The 19,671-nt window shown below is 34.9% G+C and overlaps 1 protein-coding gene across 1 annotated transcript in view; it reads right to left on the bottom strand.

The window, feature by feature from the left end:
- Positions 1-19,671, bottom strand: part of CFAP61 (cilia and flagella associated protein 61) — a 344,569-nt gene that overhangs the window by 208,849 nt on the left and 116,049 nt on the right. The window contains exons 13-15 of the mRNA XM_051975854.1: positions 6,131-6,257; positions 3,857-3,934; positions 274-480 (exon numbers count right to left, since the gene is read on the bottom strand). Of these exons, the coding sequence (XP_051831814.1) occupies positions 274-480; positions 3,857-3,934; positions 6,131-6,257 (412 nt within the window). The remainder of the gene's footprint in view (positions 1-273; positions 481-3,856; positions 3,935-6,130; positions 6,258-19,671) is intronic.

The raw sequence follows: 19,671 nt of genomic DNA on the forward strand, positions 1-19,671 counted from the left end.
GATCTCCATATAATTTTTGATCTATGCTTTGTCTATGTATAACCTATTGTTTGTTCTAATTGCTTTAGTACAATTCAAAATATTTTTAGTCTAAAAAAGGTGTCAAAATAAGGGTAACCTTTTAAATTTTAATGAATATGGTATCATGAATATACAAGGGGCAGAAAGATGAATTGAGGAGGAAGGAAAGGATATCAGAAGTAAAGAAAATGGAATATATTGGGAAATAAGATCCACCAAAAAGTGAAGAAAGCCAGAGCAGATTTCTTTTACCTTGCCTTCCCTTGATTGTGGGTAAATTAGATAGTAGAGGCAGGATTTAAAGCTTAAGCGCAGGATCTCTTTCAGAAAATATTTTGTATAATGCTGGAATATGGGATTTAAAACAAAATGGTACATATGACCATGTTCTTCTCGTTGGTGATGACTAAAGTAAATAAAATCTTCGATGTTATAATGTGAACGTATGTACTCGATATCCTAGAAAACAGAAGGAAAAAAGAAACACCCTTTTAAGCATGCTGTATATAAACTACTTTTCTACAGCAAATAAGTATATAGCACTTGCTTCTATGCTTTGGTCTGTCTTAATTAGTGAAGTCAGAAAACTGATTTTTTCTTGACCCAATGTTTAATTTTTAAAAAATAATAAAATTAAGTTAAAAGCATATTTTCTTTATTTGTGTTCTCCCTTGAGGATATTTAGCCATTTACTAAACTATATTACAACAATGCCTCATTTTGGCATGGAGATAAACAGCTCAATTCTTCAATTCTTAGCCAGATAGAGAAAGATTCATCACTAGTATTTTGGACCCTAAAGGATAAGGTTTTAAAATCTGAAAACCCAATAATACTGAAGTAATATGATTTATTAAAAGTTACAAAATTTAAGTCAGGCAAGACATACATATGTGCCCTCATCAAAGACCAAGCAATACAACCTTTAGGGACTGGAATAAGAAGACAATGAAATTGTCTAGATTAGTTCCTAAGAAAACTAACATTCAGGAAATCACTTCAATTACGACCAAAACAAACAAATCAATTCGAAAATTAACATTCAGGAAATCACTTCAGTTATGACCAAAATAAACAAATCAATTCAAACATTATTTCATGGAAACATTCTATCAAATATTTCTATAAAATTCTGTATAGGTATTCACTTTCATGTAGAGAAGAAATATGGTATAATGGCTAGAGAATTGGCTTCTGCATCAGAAGGCCTGATTTCAATTCTGGCTTTTGACACATATAGGCAGCTACATAAAAGTGTAACTTGCAATATAGTTGTTGATTCGTAAAAGTTTACATTTTCTTACCCTATGAAATCATAGGTCTGGAAAAACAAATACAGGCATACCTCATTTTATTGTGCTTCATTTTATTGCACTTCACAGATAATTGCATGTTTTTTGTACAAATGGAAGGTTTGTGGCAACCTCATGTTAGTAAAACTATCAACACTATTTTTCCAACAGCAAGTGCTCACAGCATGTATTTGTGTTGCAATTTAATAATTCTTGTAATATTTCAAACTTTTCATTATTATTTCATCTGTCAGGGTGGTCTGTGATCAGTGATCTTTAATGTTAGTATTGCAATTGTTTTGGAGAGCCATGAACCATTCGTACAAGGAGATAAACTTGATCAATAAATGTGTGTTCTGACTGTTCCACCTACCAGCTGTTCCCTGTTTCTCTCTCCTTCTCCTCTAACCTCCCTATTCCCTTAGACACAGCAATATTGAAATTATGTCAATTAATAACCCTACAATGGCCTTTCAGTGCTCAAGTGAAAAGAAGAGTTCATCGATGCAGCAAATTTCAATGTTGTCATTTTAAGAAATTGCTACCGCCACCTCAACCTACAGCAACCATCACCCTGATCAGTCAGCACCCAGCAACATCAAAGCAAAACTCTTCACCAGCCAAAAGGATATGAGGTTGAAAGCTCAGATGAAGGTTGGCATTTTTAACAATAAAGTATTTTTAATTAAGGTATGTGCATTTTTAAAAGACACAATGCCACTGCACACTTGATAGACTACAGTGTTGTATAAACATGACTTTTATATGCATTGGGAAACCAAAAAATTCATGTGGCTCACTTTATTGCAGTATTTGCTTTATTACAGTGGTCTGAAGCTGAGCTCACAATATCTCCAAGGTATATATGTATATATGTACTAGTTCTGCTGAATTCCTGGTTAGGATACTCCACCTGCCAATGCAGGTCAGCACTTCCTGGGCAACCTCTCCTCTCAAAAACCAGGGCAATGAACGGTCACAAGCCTAGATCAGAACTGCAGTCTGGATGTATCGGGCTGAGGACTTGAAGCCAGGGTTTTCTGATCCCCAGGCCACCCTTCAGTCTGCTACTGCACTGGTCTCACCTGTGTGTCTCTGTCTGTCTCTTGAATCTTTGTGCATAGATATCTGCATGACTGATACTCCCATACACGCAGAGGTTATTCTCATCCTCAAACTTTTTTAAAAATCTTTCTGAATTAGACATCAGTTGAGAATCTTTGATAACACTTTAGAGAATTTCAGCTGAAATGTGAATTTGTTATGACTAGTCAGAGTCTGTACACATTTTCAGAAAATATTTGGTACGTCCTTCAGCACATCCACCTCCACTAAAGCCTTCTCTGATATCTTGTCGTGGGCTGGAAGCAATGCTGGCTCCTCCAAGGCGGTGTCTGGAGAAAGCAAGCTCTGGCAGGTTCTCCCACGCCAGAGAGACTTCTGAGCAGGGACCAATGGAGGCAGCGTGTCAGCCCTCCAAGCACCATTAGCGGCCTGGGAGAAGCCCTTTGGTCAGAGGGTGAATCTGGAGGCCTTAGCAACACCCCCAAGTGAAGGAGTTATAGCCTGCATTATTTGAGCCAGTACCCACATGACAAAATCCCAAATCCTTCAAGTATGTACAACCAATTAGCCTTGCTTTGATTGGCCTATTCTGATCCCTTGCCTTTGTCTCCTTTTATCTAGTCTTTTCATCAAGCCTTTTCTGAAATCACTGGGAACGAGGGACTCATCTATATTAATTGTGCTAAGGAAAACAAGGTAACGGTTCAACAACCATGTATATAGTTCTCTTTGCCAGCAGTGCACTCACTCAGACAGAAGGCAAATGTGCTGTGTTTTCATTATGTATTTGACTTGTTCCATTGGCATGTTCAGCAGACATGCCCGAAATGTGGAGAGAAGGTGTGAGGGAATGTGAGATGGAATGTTAATTGCAAAGACTCTACCTGTATTTCTTCATACCAATGTGTACACATCATTTTAATCACTTGACTATTCATCTGTTAAGTACTTTTTATTATTTCCTATAGTTCAATCTTTTTAAACCTAACTAAAAAGGCAAAGAGGTTAAAGAATGCAAGCGAACTAAATTATTCTTATTCAGGAGGGATAACCCTGCATAAAAATGTAAAGTTACTTGGGTATTCTTGTCAATACCATCAGCCTTCCCTTTCCTGTGGGGGCCTTGGGCACTGCCCCAATTTGCTGCAGTCTAGATCCAGTTCAGACAGGACACATTTTTTTGGTCTACTTCAATATCAGGCCCCACCTTTTTTTCAAACATATCTTTAAGCATTTTTTATTGAAATTTGTCATAGGATTGGGATTAACACAATTTATTTTTTTAAAGTTAAAAAAGGTTTGAAGTTTACCTAATTTATAAACAAACTGGAAAAAATAAATAACAATCTATCTAGATACCTAAGAAATGGAGACCTATTCACATTAAATTTAAAACAAAACTAGGAAAGGTATAATTTTGGGCTAAATCATGTTTAAAAAAATAATAAGCAAATGAATAAAAATTTTTAAATACTTACCATTTCATCTCTGATGATCGAAACCCCAACTATCTGATTTGAAACTTCAGCAACAAATGTCTGTACTTTTGTCCCATCCTAAAATGATGAGACAAGGAGTTAAATTGTTAATTTTAAAATTATTATTATTAGTTGATAATAAATTATTTTAATTCCTGCAAAGTTTTAACTAGTAATCAATCTTGGATTTAGGCCAAAATAATTTGTTTAAAATCCTATTGGGGAGGGGTGTGGGAAGCTAGAAGAAAGATTTGACTATTATAAATTGACTATTATAAATATTGATTAGGTACCTTTGTGAAAAGGATAGCACTATATATGATGCTTTCTTCTTAAAATCTTTAAGAGAAATAAAAAAGCTTTATAGAGTGATTAGCCAAGCTTACATTTCTCTATGTAGTATACATAGAGATACTTTCTTCATTGTTATGAAAAAAGATACTTGCTATAAGAATAGTGCATTAGGAAAAAATATTTATTAGAAAGTTAGAAATTTCAGTTTAAACCCTTCTTCCTTTCTCTAAATCAAAGCAAAGTGACTTTAATTTCTCTCACTCTCAGCTGTTTCATCTGTAAAATACTGATATTGCCTTATGTTGGAATCTTTACAAACTGCTAACTAATTAGAATTGATAAATTATTGATCTGATCTTACAAGATGATGTTTTGGGCCAGAACCTGAAACAAGGTACTAAGTAGAACTAATTGATACAATGCTTGTGTTCACACCTTTACTCATTAGAGTTCACAAGTATGAGAGATTCACAAAATAAACTTTGTAACTTTGTGAATTCACACCTCCCTTGAAGCTCTTAGGGCCAGAGAGCACTATGGGAGAAACCCATAATCCCTCTCTCTCATATATAAGATACAGACAGAGGTTCTCAGACAGAATTCAGCCAAATTACATGGAGAGGAGAGTGTCAAGTCAGAAGAAGCCACGAGTTGGAGTTGAGCTAGAGCCAGGAGAGAATTACTTTGGAAAGCAAGACAGACAGATTCATCTTTGTGCTGGCTGGAGGCTGAAGAAAGCAGAGGCAGAGGCTGAAGGACAAACCTTTGGATTTGGAGACATTTGGAGGGAGCTCTTGGAACCAAGCAGAAAGATAGGCCTCTAAGAATCTAGCTATCCGGGCCCAAGGAAAGAGACAAGACTTGGAAGGAGAAACAAACATTTGTATTTTTACCAGCTGGCTGCATTTGGGGTAATTATTGATCTGAACTGAAACTAAGACTGCCTCAAGAAAACCTCCTCGAGAAACTTTCTCTTGCAGAGAGAACTATTATATTTAAAAGAAGAAAATCACCACAGCCTTACCTCTGCTTAACTGCAAAGGTATGGATGGAATGACTTTCTCAAGTCTTTTCATAGTATTGAAGTCTCTGACACTGTTTGACTTACTATAACGTGAACATAAAGAGACAAAAAGGTTTTGCATTGGACAGCTATATTCTTTTTTTGTGTGTTTTTTAATTTATTTTTATTTTTGTATTTATGAAGTTTTTTTTTATTTTTCCAATTACATGGAAATGTAAATGTTTTTAACATTCATTTTTGTAAGATTTTGAATTTCAAATTTTTTCTCTGTTCCTCTCTTACTTTCCCACCTCCCCAAGATAGCAAGCAATCTGATATAAGTTATACATGCACAATCATTTTAAATATTTCCCTATTAGTCATATTGTGAAAGAAAAATCAGACCAAAAAAGGGCAAAAAAAAGCAAGCAAAAATAAAAGATGAAAATAACATGTTTCAATCTATATTCAGTCTTCATAGTTTTCTCTCTTGGAAGTGAATGGCATTTTTCATCCCAAGTCTCTTAAAAATGTCTTGGTCACTATACTGTTGAGAAAACTAAATCTATCAGAGTTGATCATCACTGTTACTGTGTATAATGTTCTCCTGGTACTGCTCACTTCACTCACTATAGTTCATGTAGGTCTTTCCAGGTTTTTCTGAAAACAACAATATTTCATTACATTTATATTCTGTAACTCATTCAGCCATTCTTTAACTGATGAATATATCTCTTCAATTTCCAGTTCTTCGCCACTACAAAAAAGAGCTGGTACAAACATTTTTGCACATGTGAATCCTTTTCTTTCTTTTATGATCTCTTTTGGGATACAGAACCGGTAGTGATACTACTGGATCAAAGGGTATGCAGAGTTTTACAGCCCTTTGGGCATAGTTCCAAATTGCTCTCCAGAATGGCGGAATCAGTTTACAACTACACCCACAATGCATTGGTGTCTGCTAATTGTTTACTTACTGGATCTCTTCGTGCTGTATTATATTTTTGAAAATCCTCTAGAATGCTTTGACTCAGATTAAGTGTTTTGATGAGATTTTCAACAGCAGGTACATCATTGGTAGTTGCTAACCTTATATTAATTGACCTAGTCAAAGACATAAAGGATAAAGTTTTTAATACTTTTTAAAAGAACAAAAAAAAAAGTCTATTTCCTAAGGATTTTCTTTAGCCTTTAATTTTTTTGAATTTATAGTCACAACATATGAGATAAGAAAGCTCAGATCATAGCTAACCTTTTATTTTCACATATAGTGATCTCAAAGTTTCACTTTAGAATGATAAAAATTGTTACATTGGACTTTATTTTGCCATAGAATAAATTGAACCAAAATTCTGGTAAGGCCTAGTAAAAAGATAAGTAAGCTCTTAGGAGTTATACTAATCTCAGGTATCTCAGGTAAAAAGTTTCTAAATAACATTACTCAGCACTATTGATACATGTAAATTTTGTAATTAGTCAGCTTTTAACTTTGCTGAATTTTAATACTGTAATGTATCCTCCATAATATCTCATTGTGGCATAGAAGTAACTCCAGTTTCATGAAATTTATCTAAGTGGTGAATAAGTTCTGGCATTCTTAACAAACTGAAAAAAGTTATGTTGAGGTCAAGCAATGTATTGTATGTATTTATACAGAATAAATACTAGCCTGATTTCAAAGAGAGATTCATCATTGGAGGACTGGATACCAGACAGTGTGTGTATGTGTGTGGGGGGAGGGAGAGGATGCTCATTGGAAGTACTCACACAATTCTACTGGGCTTATACCCCAAAGAGATACTAAAGAAGAGAAAGGGACCTGTATGTGCCAAAATGTTTGTGGCAGCCCTGTTTGTAGTGGCTACAAGCTGGAAAATGAATGGATGCCCATCAATTGGAGAATGATTGAGTAAATTGTGGTATATGAACGTTATGGAATATTATTGTGCTGTAAGGAATGACCAGCAGGATGAATACAGAGAGGACTGGCAAGACTTACATGAATTGATGTTAAGTGAAATGAGCAGAACCAGGAGATCATTATATACCTCAACAATGATACTGTTTGAGGATGTATTCTGATGGAAGTGGATCTCTTCGATAAAGAGAGCTAATTCAGTTTCAATTGATCAAGGATGGACAGAAGCAGCTACATCCAAAGAAAGAACACTGGGAAATGAATATAAACTGCTTGCATTTCTGTTTTTCTTCTCGGGTTATTTATACCTTCTGAATCCAATTCTCCCTGTGCAACAAGAGAACTGTTCAGTTCTGCACACATATATTGTATCTAGGATATACTGTAACCTATTTAACATATAAAGGACTGCTTGCCATCTGGGGGAGGGGGTGGAGGGAGGGAGGGGAAAAAATAGGAACAGAAGTGAGTGCAAGGGATAATTCTGTAAAAAATTACCTTGGCATGGGTTCTGTCAATAAAAAGTTTAAAAAAAAAAAAGGAAGTACTCACACAAAATGAAATCATGAATTGTTGAAGAAGTTTCATTGTATGCTTAAAAATTGTAAATATAATGATGCATTTTGCCAAGAAAATACATTTATCTATTGATGTCTGGTAAGAATACTATCTATCAATATCATCCTCACAACTTTTAAAAGACGCTTAAGAACTTAGTTTTGATTTTCTGAATAACAAAAAACCAAAGATAAAACTGTCATCAAATTATTTTTAAATATCAAGATAAACCCATCACATTGATAAAACATAATTGCTCATTTAGAATCTGATTCAGAGACTTTGACCAAATTTTGGTGAATATAAAACAACAATATAAATCAATCTTAATTCCTTATTTCATATTTAAAACAAAGATTTTTCTGACTAATTTGCATATTTTCTTTAATGCATAGGACTTTTTTATATACATATATATTATATGTTAACATATTCAAATCAATTAGAAGATGCAAAGCAATTTTGAGGCTTTCACCTTAACTGCATTGTCAAATCAACTATCAATAGGGTCCAAATAGACTGAGTAACAGTGTGACCTGCTTTCTTTTGCTGTGTAGCTAAGATTTTGGAATGTAAAATTTATTAGTTCATTCATTCAACACGTATTTACTAGGTACCTCCTAAATATATCATAAGTTTTCACATGGTAGAGGATCGAGAAGAAATATATACTTCCAGAAGTCTTCCAGAAGGTTACAATCTAGTTGTGAATATATGAAGCAATTAAGTAAACATTTAAGATAATAATTGTCCAATATAAATGCTATAAGCAGTAAATAATCCAAGTGAATATTTTTCTACATTGAAGAACTATTAAAAACTTTAGAAATTTGAAAAAGAAGTCGAAATCAGTAGAATCGGGGCACAAGGTGTTGTGCAAGTGTGTGTGCGCCTTCTGACAGGCAATGTACTCAATGGAAATGCTTAAAAATTGATTATAAATTTCATATAACTTATGCGACTTAGACCAAATTGTCCTCTCTGAGGCACAGTTCCTTCATCACTAAAATGGGATGCTATAATTGGTAAGACAAGAGATTCAAACCTGGGTCATCAATTCTAAATCCACTACACCTTTCAGTGCACCACAATGAAATCATCTACTGCATCTAACATAAAAACTTGTTAATATTTGAATTTTACCAAAAAGTTGCTAAGAAGTTGAATAAATTCTGTGTGCAAAATGATCTATTTGTTTATAATTTCTCTTCTTAGAAATCTAAGCTCTGTCTCTTAAATTAAATATGTTGACTGGTTCTAATTTACTACAGGTATATCCTAGAGAAGAAATGGAATTAGCAAGTTACTGAGAGTTCATCAAAAAAAAAAAAGTTAAATAAGAAGAAACCTATTTAATATCCCTCATTTAAGGGAAAAGATTATCCTGCTTTTAGTTTATATAACGTGCCAAGAATCCATTCCTTTATAATTGTTTTTTGAATAGTGCCAAGGATTCATAATCTTCTTATTATTTATTTTCAAACAGGTAGTTTTGTTCCTACTTCATAGATTCTTAAATGCTCTACAAAAACAATGGGCTAGAAATACTGGAAAATATATTTATGATTCTACTTTTAGACCATTTTTATGTTTTTATTACTCTTCCCTGAGAGTATTAAATTACCATAAGATGAAAATTTTATGATGAAAAAAGATACCCATATTCCAAAAACTTAGAGCCAAGGTTTTCAGAGAAATTTGTCCTAAGAGACACAATAAAGTGCTTTAAAAAAAAAAGAAAGAAAGAAAGAAAGAAAAAAGAAGGAAAAAGGAAGGAAGGAAAGAAAAAGAAGAACAAGAAGAAAGAAAGAAGAAGAAGAAAGAAGAAGAAGAAGAAGAAGAAAGAAAGAAAGAAGAAGAAGAAGAAGAAGAAGAAGCAGAAGAAGAAGCAGAAGAAGCAGCAGCAGCAGAAGAAGAAGCAGAAGCAGAAGAAGAAGAAGAAGAAGAAGAAAGAAGAAGAAGAAGAAGAAGAAGAAGAAGAAGAAGAAGAAGAAGAAGAAGAAGAAGAAGAAGAAGAAGAAGCAGCAGCTAACTTACTTCTTGTGGGGAAGAAGTAAGAAGAGTCAAGAAGGAAAATAACTGAGATTCAGCAGCTAACTTACTTCTTGGGGGGAAGAAGTAAGAAGAGTCAAGAAGGAAAATAACTGAGATTAGAACAGAAAGAGAAAGCATTTTCCTATAAGTATAGTAATACAAGTCAATAAATCTGAGTTTTTTGCAGAGTGGAGGAAAGATACAAGTTGATTTAATAAAGAAGTATTTAATGGCGTATAATCCAGATAGATAGGTAAAGATGTAGCATAGCATTTACTTTACTTCATGCAGTCTATTTGTGTGTGTGTGTGTTTTTAATTTATTTGAGTGGCTTATTTTAGTCAGTATTATGTGAACCATTAGATAAAAGATTACTGTTTATCTTTCATGATGCCTTAAAGAATTTTTTTAAATTTAATTTTATTTAATAATAACTTTGTATTGACAGAATCCATGCCAGGATAATTTTTACACAGCATTATCCCTTGAAATCACTTATGTTTCATTTTTTCCCCTCCCTCCCTCCTCCCCCCCCCAAGATGGCAAGCAGTCCTATATATGTTAATTATGTTGCAGTATATCCTAGATACAATACACATTTGCAGAACCGAACAGTTCTCCCGCTGCACAGGGAGAATTGGATTCAGAAGGTAAAAATAACTCAGGAAGAAAATCAAAAATCAAATAGTTCACATTCATTTCCCAGTATTCCTTCTTTGGGTGTAGCTGTTTCTGTCCATCATTTATCCAATGAAACTCAGTTAAGTCTCTTTGTCAGAGAAATCCACTTCCATCAGAATACATCCTCATACAATATCGTTGTCGAAGTGTATAATGATCTCCTGGTTCTGCTCATTTCACCCAGCATCAGTTCATGTAAGTCTCGCCAGTCCTCTCTGTATTCATCCTGCTGGTCATTCCTTACAGAGCAATAATATTCCATAACATTCATATACCACAATTTACCCAGCCATTCTCCAATTGATTGGCATCCATTCATTTTCCAATTTCTAGCCACTACAAACAGGGCTGCTACAAACATTTTGGCACATACAGGTCCCTTTCCCTTTTTTAGTATCTCTTTGGGGTATAAGCCCAATAGAAACACTGCTGGATCAAAGGGTATGCACAGTTTGATAACTTTTTGGGCATAATTCCAGATTGCTCTCCAGAATGGCTGGATTCGTTCACAACTCCACCAACAATGCATCAGTGTCCCCGTTTTCCCGCATCCCCTCCAACATTCATCATTATTTTTTCCTGTCATCTTAGCCAATCTGACAGGTGTGTAGTGATATCTTAGAGTTGTCTTAATTTGCATTTCTCTGATCAATAGTGATTTGGAACACTCTTTCATGTGAGTGGTAATAGTTTCAATTTCTTCATCTGAAAATTGTCTGTTCATATCCTTTGACCATTTATCAATTGGAGAATGGCTTGATTTTTTATAAATTTGAGTCAGTTCTCTATATATATTTTGGAAATGAGGCCTTTATCAGAACCTTTAATTGTAAAGATGTTTTCCCAGTTTGTTGCTTCCCTACTAATCTTGTTTGCATTCATTCTGTTTGTACAAAGGCTTTTTAATTTGATATAATCAAAATTTTCTATTTTGTGATCAGTAATGGTCTCTAGTTCATCTTTGGTCACAAATTTCTTTCTCCTCCACAAGTCTGAGAGATAAACTATCCTATGTTCCTCTAATTTATTTATAATCTCGTTCTTTATGCCTAGGTCATGGACCCATTTTGATCTTATCTTGGTATGTGGTGTTAAGTGTGGGTCCTTGCCTAATTTCTGCCATACTAATTTCCAGTTATCCCAGCAGTTTTTATCAAATAATGAAATCTTATCCCAAAATTTAGAATCTTTGGGTTTGTCAAACACTAGATTGCTATAGTTGACTATTCTGTCTTGTGAACCTAACCTTTTCCACTGATCAACTAATCTATTTCTAAGCCAATACCAAATGGTTTTGGTGACTGCTGCTTTATAATATAATTTTAGATCAGGTACAGCTACTCACCTTCATTTGATTTTTTTTTCATTAATTCCCTTGAGATTCTCGACTTTTTATTGTTCCATATGAATTTTGTTGTTATTTTTTCTAGATCATGCAGTCTATTACATGTCTATATCCACATGTTTTAGTGTAGAGATAGATGTTTGTGTACTCCCTATCTATCTATCTATCTATCTAGAACATAATAGTTGCAATGTTGGAGCTTCAAAGAATTGATACATAATGTCTGCCTGTAAGGAAAACTGTGTTTGCTCTTTTTCTTTCTTTCTTTCTTTCTTTTTTTTTGGCTGAGGTAATTGGTTTAAATGACTTGCCCAAGGTCACACAGCTTCCTAAGTAAAAAGCTACATCTAAAGAGAATCTCATAATAATTCCATGCAAGTGTCTGAGGACAGATTTGAATTTAGGTCCTCCTGACTTCAGGGATAGTGCTCTATCCATTGGCCACCTAGCTGTCCCTTTTCTGCTTTTGATTTTTAAAAAATGGTTTTAGACAATGAGTGAAGGGCTTTGAGTCTATTTGGGTTTTTCCTCCCTGATCCATTCAGAGCACATATAGTGACAAAGATCTGCTGGCAGGTTATTGGCCTATGACCCATGAATTTCTGAGGCAGAATTAAGCATACGTGGACAAGGAGTGATCTGACTCTCTATTGGGCTCTTTTTCTTTTCTTCTTTCTGGTAGCAGGTGAGGCAAAACTATTGTGAACTGCTGGGTAGAGGGAAGGATGATTGCTTATGGAGCTCCCATCCCAGTTTCCATGTCTGTGAGCATATCACCTCTATTTCTTTTGTGTTTATTTATTCCTGATATTACAGAGGGAGAGAACAAACATTTATTAAACACCCGTTCCATGTGTAGGCATTATGATCAACACTTTACAAATACTTCATTTGAATCGCACAGCAGGTTAGTATGGTCCTGTTTGACCCTCACAACAATTAGGTCCATGATTATTCACAGAGGGGATGTTCAGGTGAATGAGAGATCCATTAGAGCTTTCAAAAGCTCCCACCAGCAACCAGAGTCAGTAACAGATTCCATTAGAGATAAAGGCAAGTCACAGAAAAAAGCTTGTCCTCCTCAGGACAGCAGCATCTTCTATGTCATGATCTCTCATACTGGAGAGAAATGTTGGCTATGGAAGCTAGAAAAGCACTGATCCATAAAGCTAAGTAAAATGCTACATCTAAAGGGAATCTCATAATGATTCCATGCAAGGAAACAAAATAATTTCTGGATCCAGGAATTAGGTGGCATTTCTTAGTCACATATTCCTTACAAAATATATACCTCTCTGCTATAGTACTTTCAGTTTGCAACCATTATCCTCTGGGACATCTGTGAATGTAAATGGGAAGAGTACTCCAGTATTGGGGAAGTAGGGAATTGTTTCATAACTACTAAAACCCTGAAGATAGTGGTACTCAGGCACCATCCTAGAATCCAACCTACTAATGTGAATTGAAGTTAGAAGTTAAATCCAAAAACAGTTCTATAGTAAAAAATGTATCAGTAGGTGGATTTCCTAATTGTTTTTATGTAGAAGTTACCCAAAATATTAAAATCATTCTTTCATCTTAGAAGGTAAAAAGTAAACAGATTCCTGATTTAAATAACTTGAACTTGAACAGGATTATAAAAATCACATTTTAAAAAAAGTGTAGGAACCAGCTTATTACCCTGAAAAATAATACAAGGAAATTTCCAGAATTTAAAATGAAAGTCTAAGTCCACATTAAATCACCTTCATTTACTGAGGAACTGGAAGATGTATGAAATATGAAAATGTTATTAGTAACAACTATAGAAAGCTTATTATATGTCTTAGCTACAGAAAACCCCTTGGGAAATATAATGACTATAAAACAAAGCACTAATTATGTTCATCTTCAAGATCTGGAATCCTTAATTAAAATGAAATTGATTTTTAAAAAAACTATGTTAGAGTTAATGCTCATTGTCTGTTGTTCCAATGACTATCTTTTCAATCTTAATCATATTGTCAGAAAAATTACAAAATATAGGTGTATTAATTAAGGGTTTATGAAATGTTTCATTGAATTTTTAAAGGTAGATGTCTAAGACTGAAAAGAGATATGTCTATTTATATGTTCACACAATAAATAAACATTTATTAAGTACTTACTATGTGGCAGGAAATGTGCTAAACACTGGGAATACGAAGAAAAGCAAAAACATAGTCCCTGCTCTCAAAAAACCCACATTCTAAGGGGAAACATGCAAAGAACGGTGTATTATATATATACACATGTATATACACACACATACATATATAATATATATAACATATATGTGCGTGTGCATGTATATTATACATATATATTATCAATACATATACATTATCAATTTGAAGTTATCACAAAGGGAAAGCATTAATACTAGTAATGAGAAGAACCTTACTGCAGAAGGTAATATTTGAGGTATGTTTTGAAGGAAGCCAAGAAGGCAGGAGAGAGAGATGAGGGAGAGAATTCTAAAAATGAGGCATAGCCAATAAAAAGGCATGAAGTTAAGAGAGAGTTTCCTATGAGAGGATAGCTAGCATTTGTTAAGCACCTACTAAGTGCCAGGTAAATTCATTAGGTGCTTCACAGTCTAAAGCTGTAGACAACATGAAAACAACTATGTAAAAACAAGGTAAATAATCTCAGGAGAAAGATTTTAAGATTAAAGAGGACTGGAAAAGGCTTGCAGAAGGTAGGACTACCATTCCTCAATTAATAATCAAAAGTTTTTAGATGAAGAAATTAATGCTAACTGTAATCATATGAAAAAATTCTCTAAATTACTATTGACTAGAGGAAAGCAAATTAAAATGACTCTCTGGCACTATCTTATACCTATTAGATTGGTTAATATAACAGAAAAGGAAAATGATAAGTGTTGGAGAAGATAAGGGAAAATTGGAACACTAATACATTGTTGGTAGAGTTGTAAACTAATCTAAACTTTCTATAGAACAATTTGTAATTATGCTAAAATAACTTTAAAACTACATAGTTCTTAATCCAACTATAGCACTACTAAGTCTGTATCCCAAAGAGATCATAATAAAGAGGGAAAAGGACCCACATATTTAAAAATATTCATAGCAGTTCTGTTTGTGGTAGCAAAGAATTGGAATTAATGAAATAATATTGTGTTATAAGAAATGATGAGCAGGCAGATTTCAGAAAAAACTGGAAAGACTTATATGAACTGACATTAAGTAAAGTGAGTAGAACCAGGAAAACACTATACAAAGTAACAGAAACATTGTGCAATGCTCAACTATGATAAACTCAGCTTTTCTCAGCAAAACAATGATCCAAGATTATTCCAAAAGACTCATGATAGAAAATGCTATCCATATCCAGAGAAAGAACAATGGAGTCTGAATGCAGATCAAAGCATGGCATTTTCATCTTTTTTTTTTTTGATTTTTGTTTTTTCTTTCTCCTGATTTTTCCCTTTTGTTCTGCTGCTTCTTTCACACATGAAAATATGTTTTAAATGATTGCATATGTATAACCTGCATTCAAATCCTATAAAAATGAAAGTTGGGGGAATTATTTTTATATGTAATTAGAAAAAATAAAATGCTAATAAGTGGGGAAAAGATGATAGGACTCTGAGATGTGAAGGAAAGGAGAAGAATTAGGAGGCAGAGGAGAGGAGGAAAACTGCTCCAGACATGGAATTAAGAAATAGAATATCCTGTGTAACAAACAATAAGAGGATAAGGAGTCCTGGATCACAGAATATTCAAAGAGGAATAAAGCATAAGAAGACTGAAAAGATAGGAAAGAACCAGGTAATAAAGGATTTTATGTTTGATGCTGAAGGTTAAAGGGAGCCACTGGAGTTGATTGAGTAGGGGAAATGGAGTAGTTAGATATGTGTTTTAGGAAGATCAATGAAAGATGGATTGGAATGTGAAGAGACTTGAGACAGAAGGATGAACAAGAAGGCTTTTGCAATAGCCCAGGCACGAGATGATGATGGCCTGCACCAAGGTGGTAGCAGGGTCATAGAAGAAAAGGGTGTGTGGGTGTGTGTGTGTGTGTGTGTGCGTGTGTGTACAACACAATGGCTCTGGAGACCTTCAGTTTGAGAGCCAGTCTAATACTTCTCCTCTCCCACAGTTTCCTTCAGAGTTTCCCAAACATTGAACTAGTTCTGGCAATGCATGTGTCAATCTCATTATCCATATGGTCATCCCTGGAAAGTATACTACCAAGGTAAGAGAACTTATCCACAGCATCTCCATTTGCTGTAACTGATGGTTCTACCTCTGGATAGTTTGGTGCTGGCAGATGGAGCCTCTGTGGTTTTTTATGTTAACTGTTAGGCCAAAATTAGCACAATCAGCAGAGAATTGATCCATACTTTGTGCATCTTGGCTTCAGAGGCTGCATTGAGGGCACAATCAAGTACAAACAAAAAATCATGCACCATGCTCCCTTCCTTTTAGTCTGGGCTTGTAGCCTTTTCAAGTTGAAGAATTTACCATCAGAGTGGTAACTGACTTGGATTCCATGTTTGTACTCACTGAAAATTATTGACAGCATGACTGAAAGCATCATGCTGGAAAGCATGGGAGCAAGCTGCTAGCCTTGTTTCACTCCGTTGGTGATTGGGAAAGCTCAAGAGCATTGCTTGTGAAACCTGGACAGTATAATAGCACCATGCCAGGAAATGGAATATATGGAATTATATATATGATGGATTAAATATGTGAGATAAATAGAAGTTGAGAATGACAGCAAGATTGAGCAAATGGTTTAATGGCAATACCCTTAACAATCATTGAGAACTTGGGAAGAATAGAGTTTGGGGCAACAAGATAATGAATTATTTGGACATACTGTTAAGATATCTATGAAACATCCAAATCAAATGTCTAACAGGCTATAGGAAATGGGAGATGGAAATCTGTAGAGAGGTTAGAGCTGGATAAATAGATCATAGAATTATCTGCATAGAGATAAAATGAGAATTCATTGAAGTCAATGAGCCTACCAAGTGAAACAGTATAAAGAGAGAAGAGAAAACGATTCAGAATACAACTTGGAGATACCCAAAGTTAGAAGAAATATTCTGGCTCAAGATCCAAAAAGGAGATGGAGAAGCAGCTGTCAGACAAAATAGAAGAACTAGGAGAAAACAGTGTTATGAAAGTCTAAAGATAAAATGAGAAAAGATGATTAAAAATGTCAAAGACTGCAGAGACACAAGAAGGAGGAGTATTGAGAAAAGGCCATTAGATTCAGCAATTAAGAGATCATCAGTGACTTTAGAGAGAGAAACTTCATTTAAAATGATCCAGTAATAAGTCATATGGCAGAGATTTAGAAGTGTGTGAGAAGTGGAAAGGGAGAAGAGGACATCTTTGTAAATAAAGCAACAGGGGAAAAGCCAGTACATAGGGAAAGAATGAAAATTAGTAAGAGCAGGGATGATAAAGGGCACAAACTGATAAAGAAGACAGGATGGATTAGAATCTTTTATACAAGTAGAGAAGATCTTCATGTGAGATGGGAGTGAATAAGGAAATAGTGGGGAAAAGACATCTGATTGATATAAGATGAGGGTGAGATGAAAATAGAGCACTTTTGGAGAATGAGCTCAATATTTTTGATGATATATGAAGCAAAGTCATCAACAGTGAGGGTTGCAGAGAAGGTATTATGGCAGACTTAATGAAAAATGAAAAGGATCTCTGCCCAACTTAACACTTATTAAGAGCCCCCTATTTGTGGGATATTGGGCATATAAAGACAAACAAAAGTCTCTGTTTTCAAGGAGCTCAGATTCTTCTGAAAAGAATACAGAACAAATAGAAACGAGTATGCCAACAAAATAATTTGAGGAATGAAATAGCCCTAACAACCAGGGAGGTGAAAAAAAGGCTTCATGGAGAGGAAGATATCAGAATTAAGTTACTGTAATTTCAAAATGGCATCGACTTAGCAGATTTTCACAAGTAGAAAAAAAATTGGCTTGCTCAAACAAATGACTTGGTGAATAGTTAAAAGACATCTCCAAATCACAATTTCCCTGGTGCCTCTTTATACCCATTTTTTGCTTTATGGGAATAATTCATAAGGCATCCAAAGTAGTTTCTCAATTAGCCTCCATTATTTACACATTTGTGTCAAGGATCACTTAATCTTTTGGAGGCAGAAAAATGATCCATTAGTCTTTGCCTGGGATGTTTACTTTAGGACATGGATATTTGGCACATGCAGGACAGTACGTCCACTTTTATCATCAATCCCCTTGCCTTTTAACATGCATCTGTTCCCTCTTATGAAGCAATCCTACCTGTGTGCTTTGGCACAACATCCTAGGCCTCTCTAAACAGCCCTTTTTACCTCTTTATACTACTACTATTCCCTTAAAATCTCATCTCTTTTCTCACATAGTCTCATCCTAGTCTTACTTCCTTCATTCCTCCTGTTTTCTCCTTGACTGCTCTTTTTGCTGTGGTTTGCATTTTAAATGAATTTTTCTTCTCTTCCCTCTAACTTCTTGTCCTGTTTTAAACATAATCATGCTGAAAGCATCATACCTTTTAATGCCCTTTTCATGCAATCTGGGAAACTGTCAGAGAGTTTCAACAGCAATGAGAAGATGAGAACCTGGACTAAAGTGTTGGGCATATGAATAGAGATGAGAAAATAGATATACAAAATATGGAAATAGAGTCAATAAGTCTTAGCAATTTAGCATGAAAAGTGCAGCTTATTTAACATAATTATTATGCAATATACAAATTTGTTAGAATATGGGGGAGCTGTTGGAATACATGGGAGCACCTGACAGTGGCTACTGGAGATTCAACCCAGAATGGATCTCCTTTTGTGAGAGGATGATACAAGGACACTGAGAGGCAGTTGCTGTTCTCTGACCTGAGAGGCAGTTGCATTGTCTGACCTCTCTCCTCTTCCTTCTGCCTCCAATTTCTCTCATTCCCAGTCCACAACACCTGTGCCAGATGAGACTTAATTCAAACTGGTAGCATTTCATGGCACTACACATGAAATGGAATATAAAAGTACACCAACTCTGTTTATTTCCCAGACCTGAGTCAGAGTTATTAAATGATTTTGATACTTGTAAATTCCAGTGGGTTAGGGAAGATCTCAATAGCATGACAGCTTCACATAATATCAATAGGACTGGACTTGGAGTCAGGAGACAGAAGATTCGGATCTCACCTTTGATAGTATCTACCTGTATGACCATTTGATGAGTCGCTTAAATTTGAGTTTTCATTTCCTCAACTATAAGATGAGGGTGAGATGAAAATAGAGCACTTTTGGAGAATGAGTTCAATATTTTTGGTGATATATGAAGCAAAGTCATCAACAGTGAGGATTGCAGAGAAGGTATTATGGCAGACTGATTACTGAAGTACAAATCTCATAAGTTTGTGATAATTGAATGAATATGCATATAAAATCATTTCCCCACTGTCTCTTCAACATGGCCCTGTCCTCCAACCATTTCCACATTCACCAAAAACTTGGATTCCCTTTATTGGGTCCCCTTGCTATAAAAGATGGAGGACTCTTTGAAGGACTTAGGCATCTACATCACTTCTGAGTAGTCTCCTCATCTTTTCTGTACTTCTTCAGGACCCTTCTGTAAGTGTTGCATTTCTCTACTAGAATATAAACTCCTTGAGGGAAGAGACTCTCTTTCTTACTTCTATTTGTATCTGTTGGACTTAGCAGCATTGCCTAGTACATGATTGAATCTCAGTAAATACTTAATTTTTAAATCTCTATCTCTATGTCTCTCTGTATTTGTCTCTATCTCTGTCTGTCTTTCTCTGTCTCTATGTGTCTGTCTGTTTGTCTCTACCCTGACTCTCTTTCCAGTATATAAATGGCAATAATCTCTTAACTTTGCCAAAGATGTCAAGAATTCAGTCAATCAGCTAATATTTATTATACACCTTCTATATGCAGAC

Source organism: Antechinus flavipes, chromosome 2, assembly GCF_016432865.1.
Source record: "Antechinus flavipes isolate AdamAnt ecotype Samford, QLD, Australia chromosome 2, AdamAnt_v2, whole genome shotgun sequence".
Classification (NCBI taxonomy): domain Eukaryota; kingdom Metazoa; phylum Chordata; class Mammalia; order Dasyuromorphia; family Dasyuridae; genus Antechinus; species Antechinus flavipes.